Raw genomic sequence first — 26,646 nt, 5'->3', positions numbered from 1 at the left:
ACTGGTTCAAATTGGTATCCTTTAATAATATTAATTTCTACCCTTATTATTTAATTTATTTTCTAGTTTTATTAAAATGACACATATCCTCTAGTTAGAGTAAAATGAAGCAAGTACAATTAACTGCCAGGTACAAAAAACACAAAGCAACACACCAATAGTAGTAGTAAACAAGAGTCCTTGTCTGGTCACTTGATCTGTTAGAAATAGCACCCAAATCTCCTTCAGTTCATAGTTTTCATAAAGGACATATTGAGTAATTTTGTTGTAGGTGACATATTGGATAATCTTGATGTAGGTCACAGCTAGAACACTTTGATCAATGTAATCTGGGCTAATCTATGGCTAAACACCACCATCTACAACAGAGTATGAACCCATAACACAAGGGTCAATTGTTTCATATATTCTCAATTCATCTACTTCACCTGTATACACATAGCCTTAATTTTAGACCACAATTTTCTCCTTCCCACCATCACTTAAGTGCTTTTCTTCTACATTTGGTTTGATCCCAAAAGTAACAAGATAGACTTAACTAGATCATATCAAGATTACATGTCAACAGGACTTGGTGTCTTTCAAACAAACCAATGTCAGTTGTCACATAGTGGCTGAGGGACAACACACACACACACACACACACGATAGGCTTCTTTTCAGTTTCCATCTACCAAATCTACTCAAAGTTTTGATCAGCCCAGGGCTATAGTTGAAGGCACTCGCCCAAGGTGGCACACAGTAAGACTGAACTCGGAACCATGTGGTTGAGAAGCAAAGTACTTACCACACAGTCACACCTGTATCACTGAAAAAAAAACAGCCAATTTGAACAAAAATCAGTTTTTATTGGTTGGTGTCAGAATTAGGCCAGTTAGAATGCTAAGAACATGAAATTGAGAAAGAAGAAATGTATTCACCATTGGAAATCTTCTTCACCTAAATGAAGAGTGTAGAGAAAGAACAAGTCTTTCTCATCTGTTAACCGGATGACCAGTTCCTGAAATAAAAAAGAGAGAAAAAAAAAAGATAAAATACATTAACTTTTTTGTTATGAGATTTCTTAAAACCCAAACAGTAATTTTATATAAGGTGCACCACTATGATTTTGTAAAATTGAAGATTCGTTTTTTTTTTTCAACTCAGAAACGTCTCCCATAGGTTCCTGTGTATTTGCATTTCACCCCTGATATTAAAATGGTTCTTTAATTCTACTTTACAGTAATATATTGGAGTTTATTCAATCAACAGAAGCCCTTCCTGACAAAAATGAAAAAATCCAAAAATTCACAATGTGTGGTCACAAAATTAAAAACATAGTTTATAGCTATTCTCTGCAGATCTACCACATGGTAATAACATATGGAGTCATCGGGTGTATTAACTGCTAAAACAGAAACAAAGCCAAATTTTGGATGGATTTCACAGCTACATATTTTATCTAACTCAGACAGATGAAAAACAAAGCCAGCCTTGACATGATTTGAACTCCTATAGAAGGAATTAAATAAAGCATGTGGGGTATTTTGTCCAGTGCTGTACTGATTCTGCCAACCATCAGCTTCACACCATGTTTAAGCCTTTCAATACCAACTCACCTGAGACTGCCCCTGGTTCAAAGATACAAACTTCATGCTTTAACGGGAACTAAATTAAAACCTGCCATCAAATTTTCATGTTAATTTATGTTCCCAACATCAGCTTAATAATCACAAATTTGTTGTGTCTGGGGAGAGTCATTTTCTTATCGTGCCTTAAAATTTAACACACTCACCGTTAAAATTTCCACTTATTATTTTTATTTTCCTAAAATTTTCGTTGCGTCTTGCAACCTTTTCAATAGTCTTGACTCTCAGTGAGTGTGTTAAATTTTAAGGCACGATAAGAAAAAGACTCTCCCCAGACACAACAGAACATGCTTCAACACACAAAATCACATAAAAAATCTTGCAAACCAAATCCAAAAACGAAATCACAAATTTATTTTACTAAAAGGACCAAGATATCTAGCACTTTGCTGTACTCAGGAAGATCTGTCCTCCACAGCAGAAGTACTAATGCTACTTCCCCAACTAAAGAGGATCGGTCTGCAAGAGCCCTGAGCTGGTGCCACATAAAAAGTACTCATGCTGCCACCATGTAAAAGCACCCATGCAGACACCACATAAAAGCACCCATGCCAGTGCCACATAAAAAGTACCCAACACACTCTGTAAAGTGGTTGGTGTTAGAAAGGGCATCTAGCTGTAGAAACCATGCCAAATCAGACTGGAGTCTGGTGCAGCTCTCTAGCTTGCCAGCTCTGGTCAAACTATCCAACTCATTCCAGCATGGAAACAGACCTTAAAGGATGATGATGATGATGATGATGATGATGTAATTATTTCAAAATTAACTAAAACAAATGCAGAGTATTTCAACAGAAGTATGGTAACAAAAGGATTAATAACAAACATACAATGGTGATGAATCATTTCAGAAAATTCATCATTAAATTTGATATTTATTTCAATCATCATAAGTGTTACTTTTCTTTATATAGATTATATAGATCTAAAGTCCTAATACTAAAACTAATACAAATAAGCAATGATAATGATTTTTTTTTTTTTTGCACCTAATTACATCCAACTAATTTTTCAGAGAAACAGGAAAAAGAAAAGAATCATTTACTTAAAACTGAATAAATGCAATGCTCCTACAAGAATTATGATTTATCGTCAATGAAAATGTAAATTAAAAAAAAAATTATCGATTTACCTTTTTCTGGATAGGATCTGTCACATGGTTCATTTCAATCTTGAAATGAAGATAGACTTTCCTGAGATAAAAAGTGAATATTGTATCATTTTATATCCAAACAGTTTAAGAAATATTCAGTAAATATACTCAAGTTTAAACACATTAAAGATGTTTGAATAACAATTTGAATACATAATACAAAAATTATCTTGAAACCTAATGGATTTTTTCCAAAATTATTAGTCTTTTTATTTATTATTTATTCGGGGAATAGTGATCAATTTGCATGAATGTGTAGAGAATCACACAAAATGATTTGCGATATTAGGCAAAAGCATGGTCATGTGATTAAGTTCACTTGCCATCCACATAGTCCCATTGCATAGCATTTTGGGCAAGATGTAAACTGAAAGATACTTGCTGTATATATATATATATATATATATATATATATATATATATATATATATATAAGACCCATCAATCTAAGTAAAATCGCATTTGTCGTAGATACTGGTGTTACACAAATGGCACTTGTGTCGGTGGCACATAAAAACACCCATTACACTCTTGAAGTGGTTGGCATTAGGGAAGGCATTCAGCAATAGAAACCATGTCAAATCAGACTGGAGTCTGGTGCAGCCTTCCAGAACTCTGGTCAAACTGTCCAACCCATATAGATAATGGATGTTAAATGATGATGATGAGATATATTTGATTAACAAGAGAGATGGAAGATGGAAGATACAAGAATTTTTATTGATCACTAAAATTGTTTCAACCGATCTGAGCCAGTGAAGAAGCTTTACCGACAAAATATCAGGTGTATACCATACGATTTATTAACTAATAATATATATCTTTTATAATTTGTCTTTTATTTCAGTCATTACTCTGAGGCTTTGCAGGGGCACCACCTTAAAGAATTTTAGTCAGATGAATTAACCCCTGGTACTTATTCTACCATTGTCTTTTGCCAAACTGCAAACTGCTAAGTTATGACACCGTCCAACTTGTGCCAGCATGGAAAACGGATGTTAAACAATGATTATATGTAGACAGACAGACAGAAAGATAGATAGATAGATAGATAGATATGACAGACATTTTTCAGTCCTGGGACCATAGTGGAAGCTGAGGGTAGCTACTTTGTTATCTCCCAGCCATACTTTTATATTTAAGGTGGCGAGCTGGCAGAAACGTTAGTACGCTTAGCAGTATTTCTTCTGTCTACCTTCTGAGTTCAAATTCCACAAAGGTCGACTTTGCTTCTCAGCCTTTCAGGGTCAATAAATTAAGTACAAGTTGCATACTGGTGTTGATCTAATCGACTGGCCCACTCCCCAAAGATTTCGGGCCTTGTGCCTAGAGTAGAAATGAATATACTTTTATATTTGGATGTAGTATTGTGATGTGTCTTCCCTTTATGCAAACTGTGAAATTTAGCCCCAAAACACACACACGTTAACATGTACCTCCTTGCGACAATGTAAACTTTCATTTAATCAAGAAATCCTTGGCCTGAAGAGTAGCCTGTGGTGTACACCTTGCTTGGATATTTATCACTTCTGAGCCCGGATCTTATCTACACAATTCCTTAACTCTTGTATATATATATATATATATATATATATATATATATATATATATATATATATACTCTTTTACTTGTTTCAGTCATTTGACTGCGGCTATGCTGGAGCACCGACTTTAGTCAAGCAAAGTGACGGGGACATAAACACACCAGACACACAAACATACACACACACATATATATACATATGTACGACAGGCTTCTTTCAGTTTCTGTCTACCAAATCCACCCACAAGGCTTTGGTCGGCCTGAGGCTATAGTAGAAGACACTTGCCCAAGATGCCACGCAGTGGGACTGAACCCGGAACCATGTGGTTGGGAAGCAAGCTATTTACCACACAGCTACTCCTGTGCCTATGTATATATATATATATACACACATAGGTGTTTAGAGTAAATCCCAGCTGTTTTCACTTGAAGCACATCTGCTTATTCCATTATTACAATCAATATATATCCATTATTACTGCTGTGTCTAAATTAAAATGCCACCAGTCCTCAGTCAAATCGTCCAACCCATGCTAGCATGGAAAGCGGACGTTAAACGATGATGATGATGATTAAAATTGAGGATTATGGAAATATTATTTGCAGAGTTGTTGAATTCAACTACAGTCTGTTGTTGGAAAGAAACACAGGTTGACATGAGATTTAATAGACAAAAGAGAAAAGGAGAGTCATCCCTGTATGGTCCGCCTAGGATATGAGGAAATTGTGTTTTGATATTGCAAAGACTATTGGTGATGCTCCTGATTAATATTTAAATATAAATGCCTCATTCAAATGTATTTTCATATTATAAAATTTTCTTATTTCTTTATTGCCCACAAGGGGCTAAACATAGAGGGGACAAACGAGGACAGACAAAAGGATTAAGTCAATTACATCGACCCCTGTGCGTAACTGGTACTTAATTTATCAACCCCAAAAGGATGAAAGGCAAAGTCGAGCTCGGTGGAATTTGAACTCAGAACGTAACGGCAGATGAAATACCGCTAAGCATTTCGCCCGGCGTGCTGACGTTTCTGCCAGCTCACCGCCTTGTATTATAAAATTTTCTGTCTGACAATTTCTCTAATAGGAAATTCCTTACATGGCTTTATAACATATAAACCTTTGTGATACCTATTAGAAAATGAAACATGCATAATGGAGAATAAATTATACCACAAAATTTCCATTTTCCTATCTTATACATATATATATATATATATATATATATATATATATATATATATATATGTGCGTGTGTGAGTGTGTGTGTGTATGTGCATATATATGTATGCATGCAACATATGAATGTATCTCCTCTTGACATCACATGATACTGGTAAATGATTATCACTATCTTAGTGTCTTTCATTTCCAATCTTCCATGAAAGCATGTCTGATCACAGAGAAATATTACCTTCGCTTTGAAACAGAAGAGGATTGGCATCAGAAAAAGCATTCAACCACAGTAAATCTGCCTCAACAAATTCCATCTAACTCATACAAGCTTGGCAAGCTGGACACTAAAATAACGATGAGATTTATTAATTGAGTTCCTTTATGCTCTGCATTCAATTTCTGTGGAAGTTAAGTTTGCTTTCATACTTCTAAGACCAATGAAATAAATACCAGTAATGTTTACTAAATTGACAGTTCAGCCACCTCACTCCACCAGAAAATGTGTTATCTTCTGCTTGTAGAACAGTTGTTTAGTGAAAGGTAAATAAGTAGCCTTGAACTATGTAGGTTCTCTAAGACTATTGTGACAGATGCTATTGATGTTGAGTTTGACCTTCTGTAACTTGATAACTGCAGGAAAAACATGGGCAGGGCGTGAATTCCAAAGAGCAGTGCATGGTAAACCATACAAACTACTGACTCTTTCACTGACCATCAGTCACTCTCATGGTCTTTATGCTAATGTATCTACTATAAATGAGTGTGTGTGTGTGTAAAGGCTACGAAACAGTGTGTCCTTAAGAAAATGGATTTTCAAAATCTGCATCCCAATGACATTCAATTATAATTAATCATCATCATCATCACCACCGTTTAACGTCTGTTTTCCATGCTAGCATGGGTTGGACGATTTGAATGAGGACTGGCGAATCAGATGGCTGCACCAGGCTCCAATCTGATCTGGCAGAGTTTCTACAGCTGGATGCCCTTCCTAACGCCAACCACTCCGAGAGTGTCGCGAGTGCTTTTATATGTACGTACGTACATACACACACACACACACATATATATTTAGATATATATATAAGTATATATTATGTTCTGAGTTCAAACACACATACATGAGGCACTCATCTGTAAAAGTACTTACTATATATATACAGTGATACCTCGATACACGAGTAAACTTGCTCCCGGAGACCGCTCGTAAACCAAAAACTTGTGAAGCAGAGCAACAACTTCCCATAGCAGCAACGAAACCCCAAAATATAATAATCAAAAAATATAATTTGCAATGAGAAATAACTCTACAAATCTACCATTCTTTATCTTCTGTCTCCATCTTTTACACCTTTCCCCTCTTTATATATATTTACCACACTCTTTATCACTCTCTCTCTCTCTCTCTCTCTCTCTCTCTGTATATGTAAATCTCTCACTCAGGTTGCTTCTCTCTCTCTCTCTCTCTCTTGATATGACATGTAATTGCCTTCATACTTGTAATACTTTTACTTTCATTTTGTGATAGACAGCTATCACACAGAAAATGCTAGCTTCCAAATCCTGTTTTTTGATTAGGTAAAAATGATCAAACATTAAACCTCTGTAACATTTTTGAGAAATTTTTCTGGAATAAACGAATCACAAAATCAGATTCAGCATGAAAAAGTACATCAATATACCAAATTTGAAGATTTTGTTTCACTTAATTTCAAAATCTGTGACAACAATAGAAATGTTCTCTCTCTCTCTCTCTCTCTCCCCTCTCCCTATTTGTCTAACTCTGTCATTTACGCTTTTCTCATTGTAAACATTCCCCCTTTCTATAAATGTATACCACATTCTCTCTCACTCTTTCTTTATATGTATATCGCTCAAGTAATGTTTGGTAGGCTGCTATTGGCATGGTATTTCATTAAAGCACTGAGAGTTAAAAAATCAAAACCCCTAAATCAATTATACAAACTCCTTGATCTTAATTAACCCTTTAGCATTTAAATCAACCATATCAGGCCCACATATTCTACCCGTTTTATGTTCAAAGTGACAACATCCAGCCTCTCACACCCATTCTGCAATGTCACACTAAAAATAAACAATCACATCATCAAAATTTCAAAGCTGTGAGATAACGCAGGATTAATTCAAAACAACAAATAGGCATTACATTTAACAGAGTAATGCTAAAGGATTAAAGCCTCCGATCAACATTTCATGTTAATTTATGCTCCAAATACCAGCTTAATAATGTTTTAATAATGCTTTATTATTTTAAAAATGAACTGAAATAAACAAAGTGTATTTCAATAGAAATATGGTAAGAAATGGGTCATGCTAGGGTCACGATTCAACCAGTTCTATCAGCACAATACCAGAGTAGATTTGATATGACTGAATGCAAAATATATTTTATCATCACTATCATCATACAGAATACATTTTATGAGTAATATTATTAATATACAATAGAAAAACCAGAGTATTAGTAATATCTTGAACAAAAGGAGAGGAGAAGGATCCAGTGGCAAGAAATGTTCACAAGAAAAGTAAAGAACTGACAGCATGCACAGTGAGATCAGAGAAATAAGTGGCTGATGATAATGAATGGAAATCTTGGATTAAAGTAGGTACTAAAATCTTACACATAATGAACATAATTAGCTAAGCAAATCAAAACGGAACCAACCAGCATGATATGACATGAAATGATAGTGACTACAACATCACCCCATTCATATTCTATATTCTTGAAACAAATTGCATACATGAAGTGCACAGACCTAACTGTGTACAGGTGCAGGCATGGTTTTGTGGTTAAGAAGTTCACTTCCAAACCATGCAGTTTCAGGTTCAGTCCCACTATGCAGCACCTCAAGCTAGCATCTTCTATGATAGCTTCAGGCCAACCAAAGCTTTATGAGTGCATTTGATAGACGAAGACTAAAAAAGAAGTTCATCATACATGTGTGCGTGTGAGAGAGAGAAATTGAGAGAGAGAGAGAGAGTAGTGGGGGAGGGTCCACATATTTGTTTAAATCAGAGATCGCTTATTCATAAGTCATGATATCTATGCAGTGTTCTTGTTCACATTTCTCATATCTTTGAAGCTCTGCAGAATAAGAGATCCTTTACTTGAACATGAGCATCCAACTGTAAAACAATGCCTCAATAACATACCCACCTAACCCATGCCAGCATTGAAAAATAGACATAAAATGAATGAAAGAAACAAAGTGACCTCACAGTAAAACTAAAACCATTATTTCCAGAAGATAGTAGTAAAAAAAAAAGATACTGAAATAGGATGAGCTAAACTTTATAACAAGGCAAATTTGAATATCATTATCTTCTTAACATATATAAATGCTAAGGCGGTGAGCTGGCAGAAACGTTAGAACATCGGGCGAAATGCTTAGTGGTATTTCATCTGTTTTTACATTCTGAGTTCAAATTCCGCCAAGGTTGACTTTGCCTTTCATCCTTTTGGGGTCGATAAATTAAGTAGCAGTTGTATACTGGGGTTGATCTAATAGACTGGGCCCCCTCCCCAAAAATTTCAAGCCTTGTGCCAAGAGTAGAAAAGAATATAGAAAAATGCTAATCTAAATATGTCCGAAGTTGCAGGTCATTATTTTTCATTGTCCTCATAATTTCAATGTCCAATTTCCCATGCTTGCAGGGATTTGATGGAGTTTATTGAAATAGATTTTTCTATGGCCAGATGCTCTTCCTGTCACCAACCATCACCTGTTTCAAAGCAAGGTCCACGATTCCTCATGGTTGGATATGTTTTCGTAGACCACTGGAAATGAATGACACCACTTGTATGACAGTGACAATCATTTTACAACTAGCACACAATGTCAAGACAACAAGACAAAGCATACTGACTCAAACATACACACACATGTACCAATCTCTTCTTCTTACGGGCCTTTGGGCCTGAAATATATAAATGTTACTCAACTTCCCATTACACATTGTTAGAAGTTCTCCTTCATTTTTTGTTATTATTTATATATATATATATATATATATATATATATATATATATACATATCATCATCATCGTCGTTTAACGTCTGTTTTCCATGCTAGCATGGGTTGGATGGTTTGACCAGGGTCTGGGAAGCCAGGAGGCTGCACCAGGCTCCAGTCTGATCTGGCCGTGTTTCTACAGCTGGATGCCCTTCCTAATGCTAACCACTCCGTGAGTGTAGTGGGTGCTTTTTACGTGCCACTGGCACAGGGGCCAGAGGAGGCTGGCAGCGGTCACGATCAGTTGGTGCTTTTTACGTGCCACCGGCACGGAAGCCAGTCAAGGTGGCGCTGTCATCAGCCACATTCGGATATATATATATACACACACACACACAAGCTTCTTTCAGTTTCCATCTACCAATCCACTCACAAGACTTTGGTTGGCTTGGGGCTGTAGTGGAAGGCACTTGCCCAAGGTGCCATGCAGTAATACTGAACCAAGAACCATATGGTTGGGAAGCAAACTTCTTAGCGCACTGCTGCTTGCATAAAATAATTGTTTAGATAACAGTATGTTTGTACAAGCACTTTAAAGTAGTGATATGGCCCCAGTGAACTCAGTGTGTGTTACATGACTGATTCTCTATTGAGCCATATCATTTCCAACTGTGAAACCAATAATCTGGAAAAGAGCTGCAGCTACATCATGCTGACTTGTACTAGACACACTGCTTGAAAACAAAGGAACAAGGTAACAACAACAACACATATTTACAAGAGACATTCATACATACATGATGATGATGATGATGATTTATACATACATCATAAATAGTGTCAAAAATGTTAGATACTTAAAGCTATCTGATTGTGCATTAGTATAGTTCACTAAAGCATGGAAAGAAAAAAACATCATCATAATCATTATTGTTTTAATGTCCACTTTCCTGTTTCCATGGGTCAAACAGAGTTTGTTAAGGTAGATTTTTCTACGGCTAGGTGCCTTTCTTGTTGCCAACCCTCACCTGCTTCCATGCAAAGTCATATTTCCCCGTGGTTAGACGTGCTTTCACAGAAGATCAGAAGTGAATGACACTGCATATATGATGGAGACATTCATTTACAACTATCATGAGACGTCAAGACAAGCAGGTACAAAGGCACATACATATACACCCCAAAGAAAATTTACACACACACACACACACACATACATATACATGACTAGCTTTAAGTTTCTGTCAACAAAATTGATTCACAAGGTTTTGGTTGACTCAGGGCTATAGTAGAAGATACTTGCCCAAGGTGCCATGCGGTGGGACTAAACCAGAAACCACACACTTAGGAAGTAAACATTTTAACCACACAGCCATGCCAGCAAAGCAATGCTGTATTTTACAAAGTCTTTTTTTTTTGTCATCATTAATGTTTAGAGTGCCAATGAGATGACGCAAAAAAAGCATACTATCTACTTACTGTCAAACTAGCTTTTTGTCTAGATATGAGGACAGCTATGTAAAGAAGTGCTGATCTCTAACTGTGGGGGGAACCTGTGGAAGAGGCAGACCCAGGAAGAAATGGGACAAGGTGGTGAAGCATGATCTCACAGAGGTGATAACAAGAGATCAAAACCTTTGGCAATTTGCTGTGCTTGAGAAGACATGTCAAGCCAAGTAAAATTGTAGTCAAGATCAGTGCCAGTGACATGTAAAAGACACTCACAACACTCTAGGAGTGGTTGGCATTAGAAAGAGCATCCAGCCATAGAAACCAAGCCAAAAGAGCCTGGTACAGTTCTCTGACTTACCAGTTCCAGTCAAACCATCTAACCCCTGCCAGCATAGAAAACAGACATATGATGATGATGATGATGATGATATAAGGTGGTGAGCTGGCAGAGTTGTTAGCATGCCAGACAAAATGCTTAGTGGCATTTTGTCCATTTTTACATTCTGAGTTCAAATTCCACCAAGGTCCAACTTTGCCTTTCATCCTTACGGAGTTGATAGAATAGGTAGCAGTGAAGCACTGAGGTCAACATAATCAATTAGCCCCCTCCCCAAAAATGTCAGGCGTTGTGTCTACAGTAGAAAATATTTTAATAAGATACTAGCAGAGATACCCGGCGTTGCCAGTGTTACATGCAATTGAAGAATTAGACTTTTCTGTTATATTTTCTCTAATGAACTGGAATACCTATGATTCGAATTTCATCAAAATTGCAGATGAGGGTTCTTTCCTTCTTTACACACCCTAAAAAAATTCTCATCATGACACATGTATCCCATACTACTGATCTTTATGCGCAGATTCCAAAATTCCAGTCTTATGGAACCTGTTAAAAGGATTTTGCTCCTGAAAAATGGAGGTAACGGAGCTCTAAAATGTGGGAGTTAAGGCCCCTATTGGGGGTGGGGGTTTTAATATCAACCAGAGAAGTTGAATTGCTGAGAATCTTTTTAACTTGTGTCTTATATGTATTGTTCAAATTTCTTTGAAATAGGAAATATTTGTATGTTCACAGGGTTTGTAAAAGAGAGGAAAGCTACAGGAAACCAAAAGACGAATGATCACAATAAGCAGTCAGTTACCCTACCCTAGTCATTACTACTCCCCAATGTAGAATTCCTCACCATACAGGTGACAGGCACAGCCATAAAATGCATTACAGATCTATAGCAATTCGAAGGGCATGACCCAACTCAAACTGTGTGACATGAGGGCTAAGGGGAAATGAAAGTGTCACCTCTGGAGTTTGCAAATGACCATTATACTGATAGGTAACTGGACAGAATAAATTTACAATCTATGAATGTCTTTCAATAACCAGTCACTCATCTGGGAAGGCCTTGAAATCAATGTTACCATCGGGAGACCATGTGTGACCCAGTGATAATAAAAAGACTCAAAGGAGGTCTGCAACGAAATAACTTTACTGAACACTTTGCAACTGAATCAGTGGAGGCAAAGATGCCTCTCATTTACTTGACAATTTATGCACCACATTGCAGAAATTGCAATCTAAGTATATCTCAAAGCAAACTCTTACACTGTTGTACCATTGAATTACAAATAACGCTCATCTTTTATGCTCGGGTGACCCTACAGCTTCCAAGAGTACAAGTGTATTCGATTTTGCTTAGATGAAATGACTAAATTGTGGGTGTTAAGTCCCCATGAAGGGGTCTTTCTAACTTCTAAGAAGATGAAATTTTAGAAATATTACTTCATTTGTGTCTAATATCTATGGTTAAAATTTCATCAACAGCAAAAATATACGAATATATGAACAATAGGGTTCTACAATTAAAAACATTCATCTCTCATTTTTCTTAGACGAAGAGCCTTATCTAAACAGCAAAATCTTTTTCCACATACTCCTTTGGTTACCACTGCTCTATCTCACAGAAAACAAAGTTCTGCTTCTGCAATGAGTCTGTCCTCTCCATCCTCCTCAATGGACCAGAAATATGGCTGCTTGTGAATAGCAGAACCTTGAGAGCCACCAAGAACATCAGAAGATATCATCAAATTGCCAAAAAAAAAAACTGCATGCTTGCACACTCAGCCCACAGTCTCATAGTTATCCAGCACATGTGCTGGTGCAGACATGCCCTCTGCCTCCAACCATATTGTCCTACCAGGACCTTATGCTCATTCAACACAGCAGTTGTGGGCTAGAAGAGGCCCCCACGGCAGGCCTCAGATGATTGGACATGATTAAGGAAAATCTCCAGAGGCTCGATGTCTTCCTGGTGGACACTGTGGGGTTGGCACAGAACCACCAGTAATGGGGAGCACTGGTGGACATGGTCAGCTCTACACACAATGATGCCTCTGAGAGCACTAACATAGGATGACTCCAGCCACATCAAGCAAGAGAATGAAGCAAGCAAGGCCTTGGTAGGATGATCTGGCAGGAGGTGGAGGGCATGTCTGTACCAGCACATGCGCTGAATAACTATGAGATGGGAAGCTGTGGGCTGATGTGTGCACACATGCAACTTTTTATTGGCAATGTGATATCATCTGATGTTCTCAGGGTTCTGCTATTGAAGCTGTCAATCCTCTTTGCCAGGGTCTTTGTCTTCATGAGAGGATACATTGAACTGGCACTTATTGACAAAGATTGTCTCCAATCTCATTTAACAAGTGATCTGATTTTCGTGGCTTACTCAGAAGAAAGGGACAATGCCCATGACCCTCATATACTCCCAGAGATTAATCAGATCAATGAAATTTATATTCAGTTAGAACATCAATAAGTTGTCATCTATTGGGAAAACATTGATGAGAAGCATACTACAGAGGGATGATTCCCCGAGAAGGGGAGGGGTTAGCAGAATAATTAGTGTGGAATCTACAAAATGGGGAAGAGATGTATCAGGTGAGTTTGAGTGGAGAGCCACAAGCCCAACCAGCAATGAGAAGTAAAGGCCACTACATCAGAGTAAGAAAACAGAATGCCTGTTTGCCAGAAGTGAGAAGTAAGCACATACCAATCAGTGAAGTAGCCTTTCTCTGGATACATATGTGTAGCAGCAGCACCATCCCAGATGTAGGAACAGTTTTCTACAGTGCATTTTACTTGGGATTTGTAGAGAGTTAGCAACTGTTGAGAGCTGAAGTAATTTCTGTCCTTAAACAAGAAGTCTTTTGAATGCTGTTTTCACAACATTATTCATGTGAGAATCCCAGGAGAGATCCTCAGTAATTGTAAGGCCTAGCAATTGTAATGACATAGAAGTGTTTTACTTGCAGGGAAACAAGATTGTTTCTTTAATGTGCAATGATGGTGCCTTAGTACTTTTGAAAGACATAAGCTTATGTATAAATTGAAGAATACTTTGAAGGACCTTAATATAGACAATGCATGTTTAATGTGAAGTCACTAGATTGAATGCTAATAACATCTGTGTTATTAGGTAGTTAATGAGAGTTGATGGAGTGTGTGTAAAAGCATACTGTGATGATTGAGTCCAACAGGAAACTTCAGATTCAAGATATAAATATTGTTGGAACTACTACATAGGCAGCTTAGCTAAGACGTTCTCAAATCCAGCATGACCAAAGCTTTTGCAGACATCAAATAACACTTTCAGTGAATTTCTCAAAAGGCAAGTGAGCACTAGTGAGAGACAAGAGCAGATCTCCATAAGATCTGGCACTCCAGAAATCATGCTGATGGTTACTGAGGAGAGAGAAAGAGACTTAACATGAGATGACTGTTAAAGACTGATACTGGAATAGAAGAAAGAGTGAATGGTTGACAGCTGATTCTGAGATGTTGCTCTTACTGAAATGGAACTATAAAGAGGAAGACTGAAGAATTTGCTGAGGATTGCAGATAGGTTAATGGAAGAGACATTGTCAGAGTTAATGATTTTCTTGGTTTGAAGTGACCTAGGATGATTTAGCAATTGGAGTGTATATGTACATTGTGGTGATATTGTTGGAAGGAAAGTTTACAAGAATTTTTGCAGAGTTTGTGCGTTGTGGAGAAGGATGCACAGCAAACAGCAAATGTAGGATCTTAACTCTATGGGAGTACTTACTTAACCATCATAGTTAAAGTAAGGTGTATAGAAGATCATTTTGATAAAACTTTAAAAGAACTGGCCCCAACTTGGAAGACTAGAATGCTTGTAAGCTGTGTAATGCAGAGGCAAGCTTGCTTAAAATATTTTACAGTATTTAGGTTTTGACAAAAAAAAAAACAAAAAAAAACGGAAACACTTGAAGTTGGTGATTAGGGTTAGGGTTAGGATTAAGGTTAGGGCTTTTGTTACGCCGAAAACGGGTGGTGTACGTATTCTTTATCTGAGCCAAATGCTGATATGCCAGGGATTACTTTCCAATAATTTCTAAATTTATGAACACAAAACATATTTCTCTATCATTTGGATGCGTAAAATCTTTGTGTTATTCTCTGTTTACTAACCAACGAAAATTTATCTTCATAGTAAACTTATTTGCCCGGTTTAACACAACCAGCTGGCTCTAAGATGTCTTCAGCAATCTAATAACTTCCGCCTTTCTGCAACCAGACTTAGTTGCTCTGTAAAAGATTACAGTCAGTACCCTTCCTCCAGTGATTAGGCTATTAGAATAAAAGAAAGAAACTGGTTGTGTCCCTCTCGACTCCGATTTCACATCTCCGAGAATATCCGACATTGCCTTTTATCAAGACCGGGGCAAATAAAATAAGTACATGCCTATGAGAGAAATTAGTATTTATCGGTTGTTTATTCGGTAAGTTTTCAGATTAACACCCGCAAAAAAAATTACCGTTTATTCTGTCTTTAAACAAAAATGTTCAAATGAAAAATAATCGGTATGTCAAGACCAGCATTTCTTGTGCAATCAGTATTACTAGAACTAGATCTATGACAATTATCAACTATCATATCTCAATGCAGGCTGTAACTACATCCAAATGTGTTTCATTTAATTACATTAATAGAGATAGGCACTCAATATAAATAAAGATTGGGGTAGGATAAGTTAAGAAAATGAAGGCATATATTTCTAATTCACTAATATATATATAAACGTCGAACGATAAAAATGTATATATATGACAAAAATGCAAGTATCGGGTTGTATCTTTCAATAAAAGAAGGAATGGATTTTTACAAACCTTTCATCTCGATCTGAACATCGCATAGTTACAGCAAGCTTTTTGGCAAACAAATCCTCCGCCATTGCTATAAAATGTAGACGAAGTGTCTAATTAAACTTGTAGGCAGTAATTGAACAACATCGGTAATTTCGCCATAACGATTACAAGTAAACAACAATTAATGTTACCGCTACAACCAAATTTTCACTTGGCAGCTGGATTTATAATAATAAATATAGCAACTAGTTACATTTTGAAACAAAAGTAATTAATATGAAACTGATATATTTTGTCATCTGGTTATATTTGTCATTTATATGTGAAAAGTTCAGTTAGCTACAGTAGTTAAACACCTGCCATGTCTAAACTTGTTTTTGAGCTCCGCGCCTAGGTTGCTCTAAAATATCACTAATGTTTAGTGAAACGAAATTTATATACAATTAAGTTTTATTTCTTTTTCTTGCAAGTTATCTATATTCAACAAGAAAAATGTTTATTTAATTGGAGTTTCTTTTCAACTGAAAATAGTAATGAGCATTTATTAACAAGGCAAGATCAGTTGCAATTTCCATTCTTTCTTAAAATTAAATAACATGGAACGAAAAAGTTGTTAGAAGTTCGGACGTAAAAATCAGATACAAAAAAAAAACTAGAGAATTTTCTTTTAGAATGAAATATTATAAACGTATCAAAAGTATTATTTTAATGTAGCCATATATATATCTATATATCTATATATATACACACACAAATACATATATATATATCTATATACACACACACACACATTCTTTGATTTAGTTTAATATAAATAGACTTAATTTTCAGAAAACCAATGGAAGTGGAAACCGAGACTAAGGGAATTGGAACTGGTACCAATTAGAGATATTTTTCATAAAATATTTCTTCGTTTTTTCAATGCTTTCATTGTCTTCTTCAACTTTTAACATCAAGGCCTTTGCATATCAAGGTACAAATTCTCAGGATTTTATTTTTTTTTTTTTAATGTGTGTGTGTGTGTGCGTGCGTGTATAGCTGAGGTGTATTCCGTTAAGAATGTATTAGAGGACAAAACATGTGTAGTGGTCATTAAACAGCTGTCGAATCGTACTCCCTCTTACTTTTGACTATTTATTCTTTAATTTATATATATATATATATATATATATATATATATATATATATATATATATATTACTATTCTATTCTGGTGAACCCCCATTGCCATTTGATGTTTAAAAATTAGTTTTATAGCAACTTCTTTCAAAATTCCTAATTTATTTCTCACACATTAACTTGTGTAGGTTGAACTAAGTAAAATGTTAGAGAAAGAAATCTACCTGTTTCTTGCAATACATACCAATACATACATCTAAAGCACAATTTTTTCAGAGCCCTTAATATACAATTGTGGATTTCCAATTTGCTATTTTATGGCATGAACCCCCTAAAATTCATACGAACTCCTGTTGATGTTTAAATTAGTAACAGTTGGGTTATTAGACATTACAGACTGTTCATGTTCTCCTCTCTAGTTGTCGAACAACAACTAGTATCAAATTTAACCTAAATGATGCATAACTACATCGCTCCTTTTACTCTCCTCTAATTGTCCGGCTCTGTCTGACCATCGAATTGTTTAGCTGCCCATCTTGTTAATCTTTCACGAATGGCAGCCCAATATTGCAAATATATTATAGTCTGTGATTAACTTAATCAAAGATTAACTGGTTTTCAATAACAACCTTATATTCGTAAGAAATTTTGCTGATGTCACTCAAAAGATTTTGATTTGAGATTGTTGGGCGTCGTTTATTAGAAATTTTCATGACGTTAAGATCCTTTTGGTAGTCCCTGGTATAAGTCGGCGTTTGTTGTATGACTCTTCCAGGAGACATTAAGTGCCGTTCTAAGCATCCTCGTATAAGAACCGTCCAACTGCTTCTTGAATGCTCTAGTGAGCGTCTATGTTTCAGCCCCGTATAGAAGAACAGACTCCACTGTTGCCAGAAACAAACTCACTTTCAATTTCCTTGCTAACTTTGAACTCCATACCTGTCTCAATTTATTGAATGCGCTCCAGGCAATAGCTTTCCTTACTACGATGTCTTTTTCAGTACTTTGTGTCCACGCACCAAGGTATTTTAAATTTGCAACCACCTTGAGCGACTTACCGTCACTCACTTTCACTTACACAAGCATTTCGCGGTTGAATACTTGCGGCTCTGTTTTCTTTGCGTTACAGTACAATCCTACCTTCCCCGATTCCTGCTCTAATCTACTCAGTATCTCCTGTCAAATATGCATCTTAGGGTGCATATTTTTGGCCTTGCAAGACAATCTGAACTGTAGTATACATGAATGCGAATGCATATTCAAGTGATTCTAAAAATTATGCGGTGCTGAAATGCATAATACATATTCAAGTGCATCTGAATAGTAAAGTGAAATATTCAAGTAAATCTGAATATGGTGCAGTATATTATATCCGAGTGGGTCTAAATATAGTGCAGTGTATAATATTCAAATGAGTCTAAATACGGTTCAGCTGCCTATTTGCATTGGAAGGAGCTGAGGAAAAGAAAAAAGAAACAATTATCTTCAATCCATGGTGTAACAAAAATTCATTACAATATATGTGTGTGTGCATTCGGGTTTTAAATGCCAGGTGTGTCTGGCACTGTGGTCACAAGTAATTGCTGTGGTAAAGCAAGTATGGCATGAAAAAGATATGCTGGATGCACTGAGCTGAATAAACTTCCTTTATATATTCTGCGAACCGAGATAAGTTGTAAAGAAGGAAAAGAGTAAATAACTGAAAGCCAAAGCACAGAAAGCATAGGAGATAAGTGAAGCAGTTTAGTGTCAATTGTGGCTAAGGCATCCGACAGAAACGATGTTGACAGTTATGGCTTAGGATCGACAGAGGTTAGGAAACAATCATTGAAAGTACAACTATTTGGATGCATGTGTGTCATTGAATATGTAGGGAGTCACCAATGTAGTGTGGGTGGTCACTAATTTAAAATATGAAAGTGTTCGTGACAAAGCCCATTAAATGCGCTTTTGAAAAGCATGTGTAATCAATGTCAGAAGGCAGTTTTTAAACAAAACATTGTAATTTCATTAAAACAGGAAGTAGTGCTGACAAATAGCAAGATATGTAGCCTGTATGTGTATGTGAGTCAAGTAAAGTATTATGATTTACTTTGTACCAAATAATTCTATTGGAAGCCGTTGTAAACTAATAGGAACGAAGCTAGCTTAACTGAAAATATACAGTTCATTATGAGGCAGAGTTGTGGCTGATGTCATCCGGACTTTCGAGGAGCGAAGTTAGCATGAATGAACTAGGCTGTTCAGGAGGTGACAAGTCGAGAGCTGATATAACTCCATGTTGACTGCACGAAGCTGGTGGTGAAAAACCAGAAGCTGTTTCATATTGACTGTTGCATCTGTGCTGTATTTTTGCCAGTTGCCTAAAACTCCCGCTTCTCCGCTAGGACATAACTGCCGTTTGCATTTTCGGTAAGGTAGTCCCTATGGGTGAAAAGCAATTGTTTAATCGCAGACCTTCGTTCCGATTGTATACTTGCACACTGGCTCAGGAAGGAAATTCTTCTTTGTGCTTCGTGTCGCGCAGACTCCCCACCACTCAACATATCAGATGTCATGAAGTGTTGTGCCGTGTACTTGCAGAAATTTAGTGCGGTTGCACAGTTGTTCTTTGAAGTGCATCACTTCATTGCATGCTGTCGGATGGATATTTTTCTAAATCGGGCGTCGTGTGTTGGAAACATAACGCCCGATTAAGAAAAATATCCATTCAATGGAAGCAGGGCTGCGAAGCTTCTTCCTTCAACGGAGTAGCTCATTTAAATATAAGATTAATTTAATAGTGGTGATAGGGTAAAAAAAAATTAATGGGTCAGTTTTCAATCATCTTGTGAAACGGTCAAAATAGAACACGACTGTGTCAAGAAAACAAGGCAAAGATCGAGTAAAGTTTGTAGTCTGATTCAGTAGGAGAATGACAGCTTGTGTGGTTGTGTGTAAATGAGAGATAGTTACAGAAAGAAGGAGAGAGGGTGACTGAACACGAGTGACCCCTGCCATGGTTGTTAGTAAAAATTTGGGTGTTGCAGAGTGTTCAACTTGCCCAGTTTGGTTGTCGAAGCAACAGCTGATAACGCTCTTAACCTATCTTAACGCATGACTGCATGTATCCTCTGTACTCCCCCCTCTCTCTCTCTCACACACACAAATACACTAACACTGTCTAACCGTCAGCTTACCTTTTTTTTTTAGAAATTAATCAAAGCTCGACTGAGTTTCAATCAAGTTTTCGATTGGTCAGAAGTTTTACTGACGTCAGTCAATGTATTTGTTGTGTAGCTTTTAGACGTCATTGGTTTGTTTTCTCATGACATCACCACTTAATTAGTCTACGAAAACCTACTGATTTGTAAAAAATAAAAATGAGTTCAAATTATTGAAGCAGGGACCTGCTACATGCCAAGTCGTGTTTAAATTTTCCCCATATTGTGATTATGACGTCAGAATTACAGTGATGTTTGTCTATAGATTTTGTAAGAGATGTTTAGTCTCTTTCAACCTTTCACAATGATCAGAGGCTAGGGAATGTGTGTGCCTAGGGGCTCACCTAAATATCTGAAGACTAGTGAGAAGTCACAGTCATCTTCATCTTGTTTTTGGTGTTTGCGAGGATGTTCTATGCTTCTTTGAGTTCTATAACCTTCTATACACCTTCTATAACATGCTGGTTGGTACCATAACATAGTTACAAGGTGTCCGGTTGTGTTCCGTGCCCGTATGAACGTTTAACCAAGTAATTTCGGAACAAGAAGCTTGGAAGTTCCAACCAGAAACAATTACTTCACTCTCGAGACATTAACATAGAAAAAAATATTTTAAATAAATAGCAATAAATGATGGACACAAAATAATGGTTGAGTAGCATATAATCATACGTATGTCAACAAACAATGGTTATTGATACGGGGAATACTTCAATAAAAAAATTGTTATTAAAACGTTCGACCATATTTTTCAAGATATTTGCATAATAAAGCAAAATAGATTTTACATAAGGTGTTCAATATAATGCGTACATCTGTATTCTTGAAAACATATGACCACATACAACCTTGGTTACGTGTGATCCTTTGTGAATGTGTGTGTTATCTGCCTTTTCCATTTTGTCTCTTTTATACACACCCCAGATACACATTCTAATTTCTCTTTCGATATGTGTGTGCGTATGTTTGTATGTATCTTAGTTTCTGTTTACGTTTGTTTATGTACTGTAACTTAGCGATTTGACAAAAAATGATCAGTAAAATACCAGACTTTAAAAAATAAGCACTGGAGTCGATATGACTGACTAAACCATTGCAAGCTGTGTCTCAGTAGAGTCACAGTCAAATGCTCGTAACCAGTAAAAGTATGAGAAAAAAGCTATTCAAATATTTCACTTGTACCTCCTAACCAGGAATGAAGTATGTAATAATGGTTTCACATTTTGGCACAAGGCTAACAAGTTTGACGGGTGAGTAAGTCGGTTACATCAATTTTAGTGTTCAACTGGTACACCATAATGAAGTATGTAATACTACAGAGGAACACTTCAACATCTTTTCGGTTAAAAGCACCTAAAGAAACAGCTAAAAATGTTATTCCTGCTGCGTATTTAGCAAGCTCAAATTTAGCCCTTGGTTACACCTATGTTTGTACTCGACAAGCGTTTATCAACCATTTTTTTACCTATGGACCCCTTTGATTCTTATTTTACTCGGTTGGACCCTCGTAGCCATACGATTTTTTTTTTTAAATCCTATTAAATTTTTATAATGAAATATTATTTGGAACTGTATAACAAAACGTTGGTAGAATATTTTGAGCATTGTAGAAGTATAACCAATTTATTGCATATAAATTTTAACAAAATCTGATATGGACTCCAATTGGGGCTGACTGTACTAGACAAAAAAGTTGGCTTAAAAAGATTCAAGCCTTTTGCCCACCACCTTAACTCCTGCAAAACAAAAATGCCTTCGTGCATTCCACCACCTATAAAATCCTCGACTCTCAAATTGCTACAGGTCCTTTTGATTCATAACCAAATTTTACAGAATCTAAATTTCGCTGAATTAGTCTTTAACAAAAACCTTCTTCAGTACCTTCAGTTTGTCTGTCTGTCTGTCTCTCTCTCTCTCCCGTGACCGCTTCCATGCAGCGAGATCTACTTAGGACTAGCTTCAGTTATCTATTGCCATTGAAAAGTTCAATGAAATTCAATGTTGTCTTTTATATTAGTAAAGTATTTGACCGTATAGGGCACGAGAATCTTCTGGATAAACTGTCTACCATCTCTCGTCTGTTGGATTGGAAACGTTTTATCATACCGCATTGTCGTATTGTAAGTATGAGCAATGGAATTCTGTCAAAGCCACATTTCACTAACTCGGGTATCATTCATTATTTGTTGTCACATCTAACAATGCTTGCTCTGCTAGAAGATGGTGTCACGGTCATCTCCTTTTTAACGTCATCTACATACCACTCCGACATTTTAGTCAAACCTGCATTGCGTTCATGAATAGAGTCCGCAGAAACATCTCCCAATGGGTGGGTGAGTAACAGTTTTGTGGTAATCTTCAAGTTTAGGGGGATAAAAAAAAAAAATATTCAAGGGAAGTAACTGAACGTCTTACCAGTATTCTCCGTACATCTCTGTTTATAAATAAATCACACACGTGATTTGATTGACGTTAGGGTTAGGGTTAGGATTAGGGTGTGATTTATTTATAAACAGCTAGAAGAAAACGGATAATACTGGTAAGGGATCTTGTTCAAAACGGGGGCACCAGTTTTCATTTATGTTTTATGTAGTGTTTTTGGTACCGAAAGACTTTCAAACTTCGTATACTTATCTATTTTGTGTTATAGAACAGAAAAAGAATTTTTGTATTTCATGTAAAAAATTGTCTTATTTCGATAATTTCAACAAATCACTGACAAGTATTCAGCTGTTTACAGTTACTCCTAAGCGGTGTAAAGCGTATTTAATCTCCATTACTTCTGACATTTTGCAGAGAGGCAACACACGTCTTTTTCTTGTGCTAAGGAAGATATATTAATTTTTCCCATTGAGATTTTGTTTGCTGTTGCGGTGTGAGTTCGTGTCTGTTTAACTCTTTGTATTGAATAACTGTTTAAATAACTGTTGGTATACAGTTATTTTCGCCCTACGGGGGCGAAAAAAAATTCTATGTAAAAAACTTTATTTGTGTTTTTGTCTTTTGACAAATATGGCTACTCTAATTGTAGCGGAAAGTGTCCTTCCCATGGAGGAAGAAAGTGTACGTAAAAGTGTTCCTAAAGGAAAACCAAGTTTTGCACAGGCCGTTGGAGGTGACTCCATTGAAATAAAAATGTCAAAAGAAAGTCTGTATACATACCGGAAATATGTACAAAAGGTGGATGGTGAAACGAAGCTAATTCCACCACCCGAGGCAGTCAACGCAATTAAGGAAAAAATTGTGGTATACAAGGTATTCAACATCAAGGAAAAAAAAATTGCAGAGGCGCGTAATGAACTGGTGGAGCTGTGTTTGGCGCCAATTTGGTCCAAAGTCATTCACGTAAACCGCGGTACAAGAAGTGAAACTATCGAAGTTCACTTCGAGTCGGCGGAAGTGGCAAAGGAGGTTTCGACAGAAACCTTGAAAACAGACCTAATTATGCTGCTGCCCACTTACATGGGAAAACGAACAGCACGTGTAACTGTAGAAGACATACCATTTAGGTATGACGTAATGTGGGCGGCAGCGGCCGTAATCTTCGACGTGGAAGAAAATATAGAAATTTTATGCACAAGGAGAAGGAAAGCAACCGGTTGGAAAGGTCAGGCGCTTGAGATGATTGTCAAAGCGGAGAACAACACTTTGGAAAATTTGCCCGACAGGGTGTCGGGGAGGGACATACCATTCGCGTGTCGGTTGAGGGACGGAGACCCAGATGTTTCAAGTGTGGACAGAAGGGTCACGTTCGCTCGGCCTGCACAAAAAATAAAAAAAAAACACCATTAAAGCGAGTGGCGACGCTCCTGCGAAAGTGGACGAGGGAAGAAGAGAGTCACAGTTGCAGTGGAAAGCAGGAAGACGGAAGAAAGTGGAAAGCAGCAGGAGCGAGTAAGCGTGAGTACGTCTGAGAAAATGGTGACGGAGGAGGCATTTAAAACTGTTACAAACAAAAGGAAGACGCAATCCACTCCAGACTCCCCTCCCCAAACACACAAAAAAAAAAGCTGCAAACTTGCAGACAGAGGAAAAAAAAAACCTCCCACACCTATCCCGCTGGTACAACACTCATAGGGCACAATTTTAAGACCCCCCCCCCTAACCCTGTGTTGAAAGGTTGTAAAAAAAACGACAGGATAGTAGCCATAAACATGAAGAACGAGAAGGTGGTGAAATACACAAAGGCCCACCCTCGCATAAAGTTCTTCAAAAGTGGTACGGAGGATGATAAATACCGCTACGCGAGGGTGGCCGAAGAGGATTATAAAGAAAAACTTTTTCAGGAACATGTTTTAAATAAATTTATTATAGACGTCTCCAATGACATCAAGGAAGGCAGATTGATTGTCAGCCCGGCAGCCACCCCAACCCAGAGCCCGGTGGCAACCCCGAAAAAGGGCCCAGTAGAAGCGGAAGGAGTAGGGGAGGATGGCAAACAAAAAGTGCCATGCTCCCTCTCACAACCGTAAGTGTTTGCTTTTACCCTTATTTTTTCCGATGATTAAGTTGGGTAGTTTAAATGTGCGTGGAATGAGGTCGAAATGGAAACAAGCTTGTTTTCTGGACGACCTCATTTCACATAGAATAGATGTGGCTGTGATCACCGAGTCCAAGTTGGAAGGACCTGGGGCGTTCTCTCCCCTCCTCAATGGCTACGAGAAATTTATTTCGCCGAGCCGGAGGGGAGGTGCAGGCGTGGTGGTTCTTTTTAAGGAGGACTTGGAGTTACAGATTCGTACTGTCTTTCTGGACCCAGAAGGTAGGCTGGTCGTCCTAGATGTGACACATGAAAGTAAGCAGTCCTTCAGGTTGGTGGCTGCCTATGCTCCTAACGGACAAGGGCAGTCGGTTTTTTTTCGGAACCTGGTGTACTTTTTATTGACGTCTAAAACCATAGTTTTGCTAGGGGACTTCAACACTATTCTCGATGCGCGCGTCGATAGTGTGGGCTCCACCGATAGGAAAGGGAATCCTTGCCTCAAGGGTCTACTAGAGAGTTTTAATCTAGTAGACCGCTTCCGACTGGATGAGCCGAGCGTTCCACAGTGGACGTGGAGTAATAACGACGGCTCACTCAGATCGTACATAGACAGCATTTTTGTTAGGGAAAGAGATAAGAATAGTTTTAGCTGTCCACATTTTTGTATTGTGCCTTACTCGGATCATAAACTTGTGACGTGTGAGGTACATATAGATAAGTGTCATAAACAGGGACCCGGGTATTGGAAAATGAACAAGTCTATTTTGACTTGTTTAGCTTTTCGTACCCGGATTAAGGAGTTAGTGCAGAGGGCATTATGTGGCACCATCATTAATAATAGATGGTGGCACGCCCTCAAGAGAGCCATCCGTCTTGAGTCCATTAGATTTAGCAATCAGCTAAGTTTAGACAGGAACAGAATAGAGGGTGACTTAGTCAAGAGTCTAGATGAGGCAATGGAAGCTGGCTCCGCATCCAAAGTGACAGCAGCGAGAACGGTCTTGTACCGACACCTCAATGCCAAACACGAAGGGTGCCGAGTCAGAGCTAAAATACGCGCTGGGAAACGAGAAGGTATCAACGTAGCCAGATGGGCTCGTCGTGTGGAGAGTCAGAAGGGCAAGAAGTCCTGCATTAAGTCTTTAACTGACGAGCAGGGGCGCAGGGTCTATGGACAGGAGGAGATGCAAAAGGCACTTCACCAGCATTTCGCTCGGGTGTTCGGGGAGAGCGGTCCGCTTGAGCGCGAGGAGCCCTTAAGGGATTTCCTAGCTGGCGGGCCTCGACTCTCGGCGCGTGAGACGGAATGCTGTGAGGGCCCGATCACTCCCGCGGAGGTAAGAGAGGTGCTGGCCGGATGCGTCGCGGAAAAGGCTCCGGGACTGGATGGTCTGCCCTATGAGTTCTATCGTTTAATGCCGGACTTGTTTGGGGAGGTCCTGGCAGGCGTCTATACAAATTGGCAACAGAATGGGAGGATTCCCAGTTCTGTAAGCCGGGGAGTTGTGACGCTGATCCAGAAGGACCCAAGCAAGGGGGATAGCATTAGTAATTACAGGCCCATAACTCTACTAAACGTAGAGTTAAAGATTTTGGCCAAGGTGTTAGCTAAAAGGTTGACGGCTGTCGCGGAGAAGCTTGTCGGGAAGGCACAAACCTGTGCAATCCCAGGCAGGTCGATCCAGGACAACCTTCACCTTCTTCGCTACACCTTAGACAGGGTTGGGAAATTAAC

General features: G+C 37.8%; 1 protein-coding gene across 5 annotated transcripts in view; it reads right to left on the bottom strand.

The window, feature by feature from the left end:
• The window catches only part of LOC106874657 (spindle assembly abnormal protein 6 homolog), a 52,895-nt gene extending 28,995 nt beyond the window's left edge, over nt 1-23,900 (bottom strand). The window contains exons 1-4 of one of the 5 annotated variants that reach the window (XM_089355441.1): nt 23,591-23,900; nt 16,128-16,194; nt 2,761-2,821; nt 921-1,000 (exon numbers count right to left, since the gene is read on the bottom strand). In XM_089355441.1, the coding sequence (XP_089211567.1) occupies nt 921-1,000; nt 2,761-2,821; nt 16,128-16,192 (206 nt within the window). In that variant the 5' untranslated portion in view covers nt 16,193-16,194; nt 23,591-23,900. Of the gene's footprint in view, nt 1-920; nt 1,001-2,760; nt 2,822-16,127; nt 16,499-17,469; nt 17,489-17,854; nt 17,874-20,404; nt 20,424-23,590 lie in introns of those variants that run through there. The other 4 variants (XM_089355442.1, XM_089355443.1, XM_014922454.3 and 1 more) reach the window with 4 other exon arrangements.
• Between the last annotated feature and the right edge of the window lie 2,746 nt (nt 23,901-26,646).

Source organism: Octopus bimaculoides, chromosome 7 (assembly GCF_046866305.1).
Source record: "Octopus bimaculoides isolate indiv1 chromosome 7, ASM4686630v1, whole genome shotgun sequence".
In the NCBI taxonomy this organism is placed as follows: Eukaryota; Metazoa; Mollusca; class Cephalopoda; order Octopoda; family Octopodidae; genus Octopus; species Octopus bimaculoides.
The sequence above is the reverse complement of the archived record's forward strand: the minus strand, read 5'-3'. Positions and strand labels throughout refer to the sequence as shown.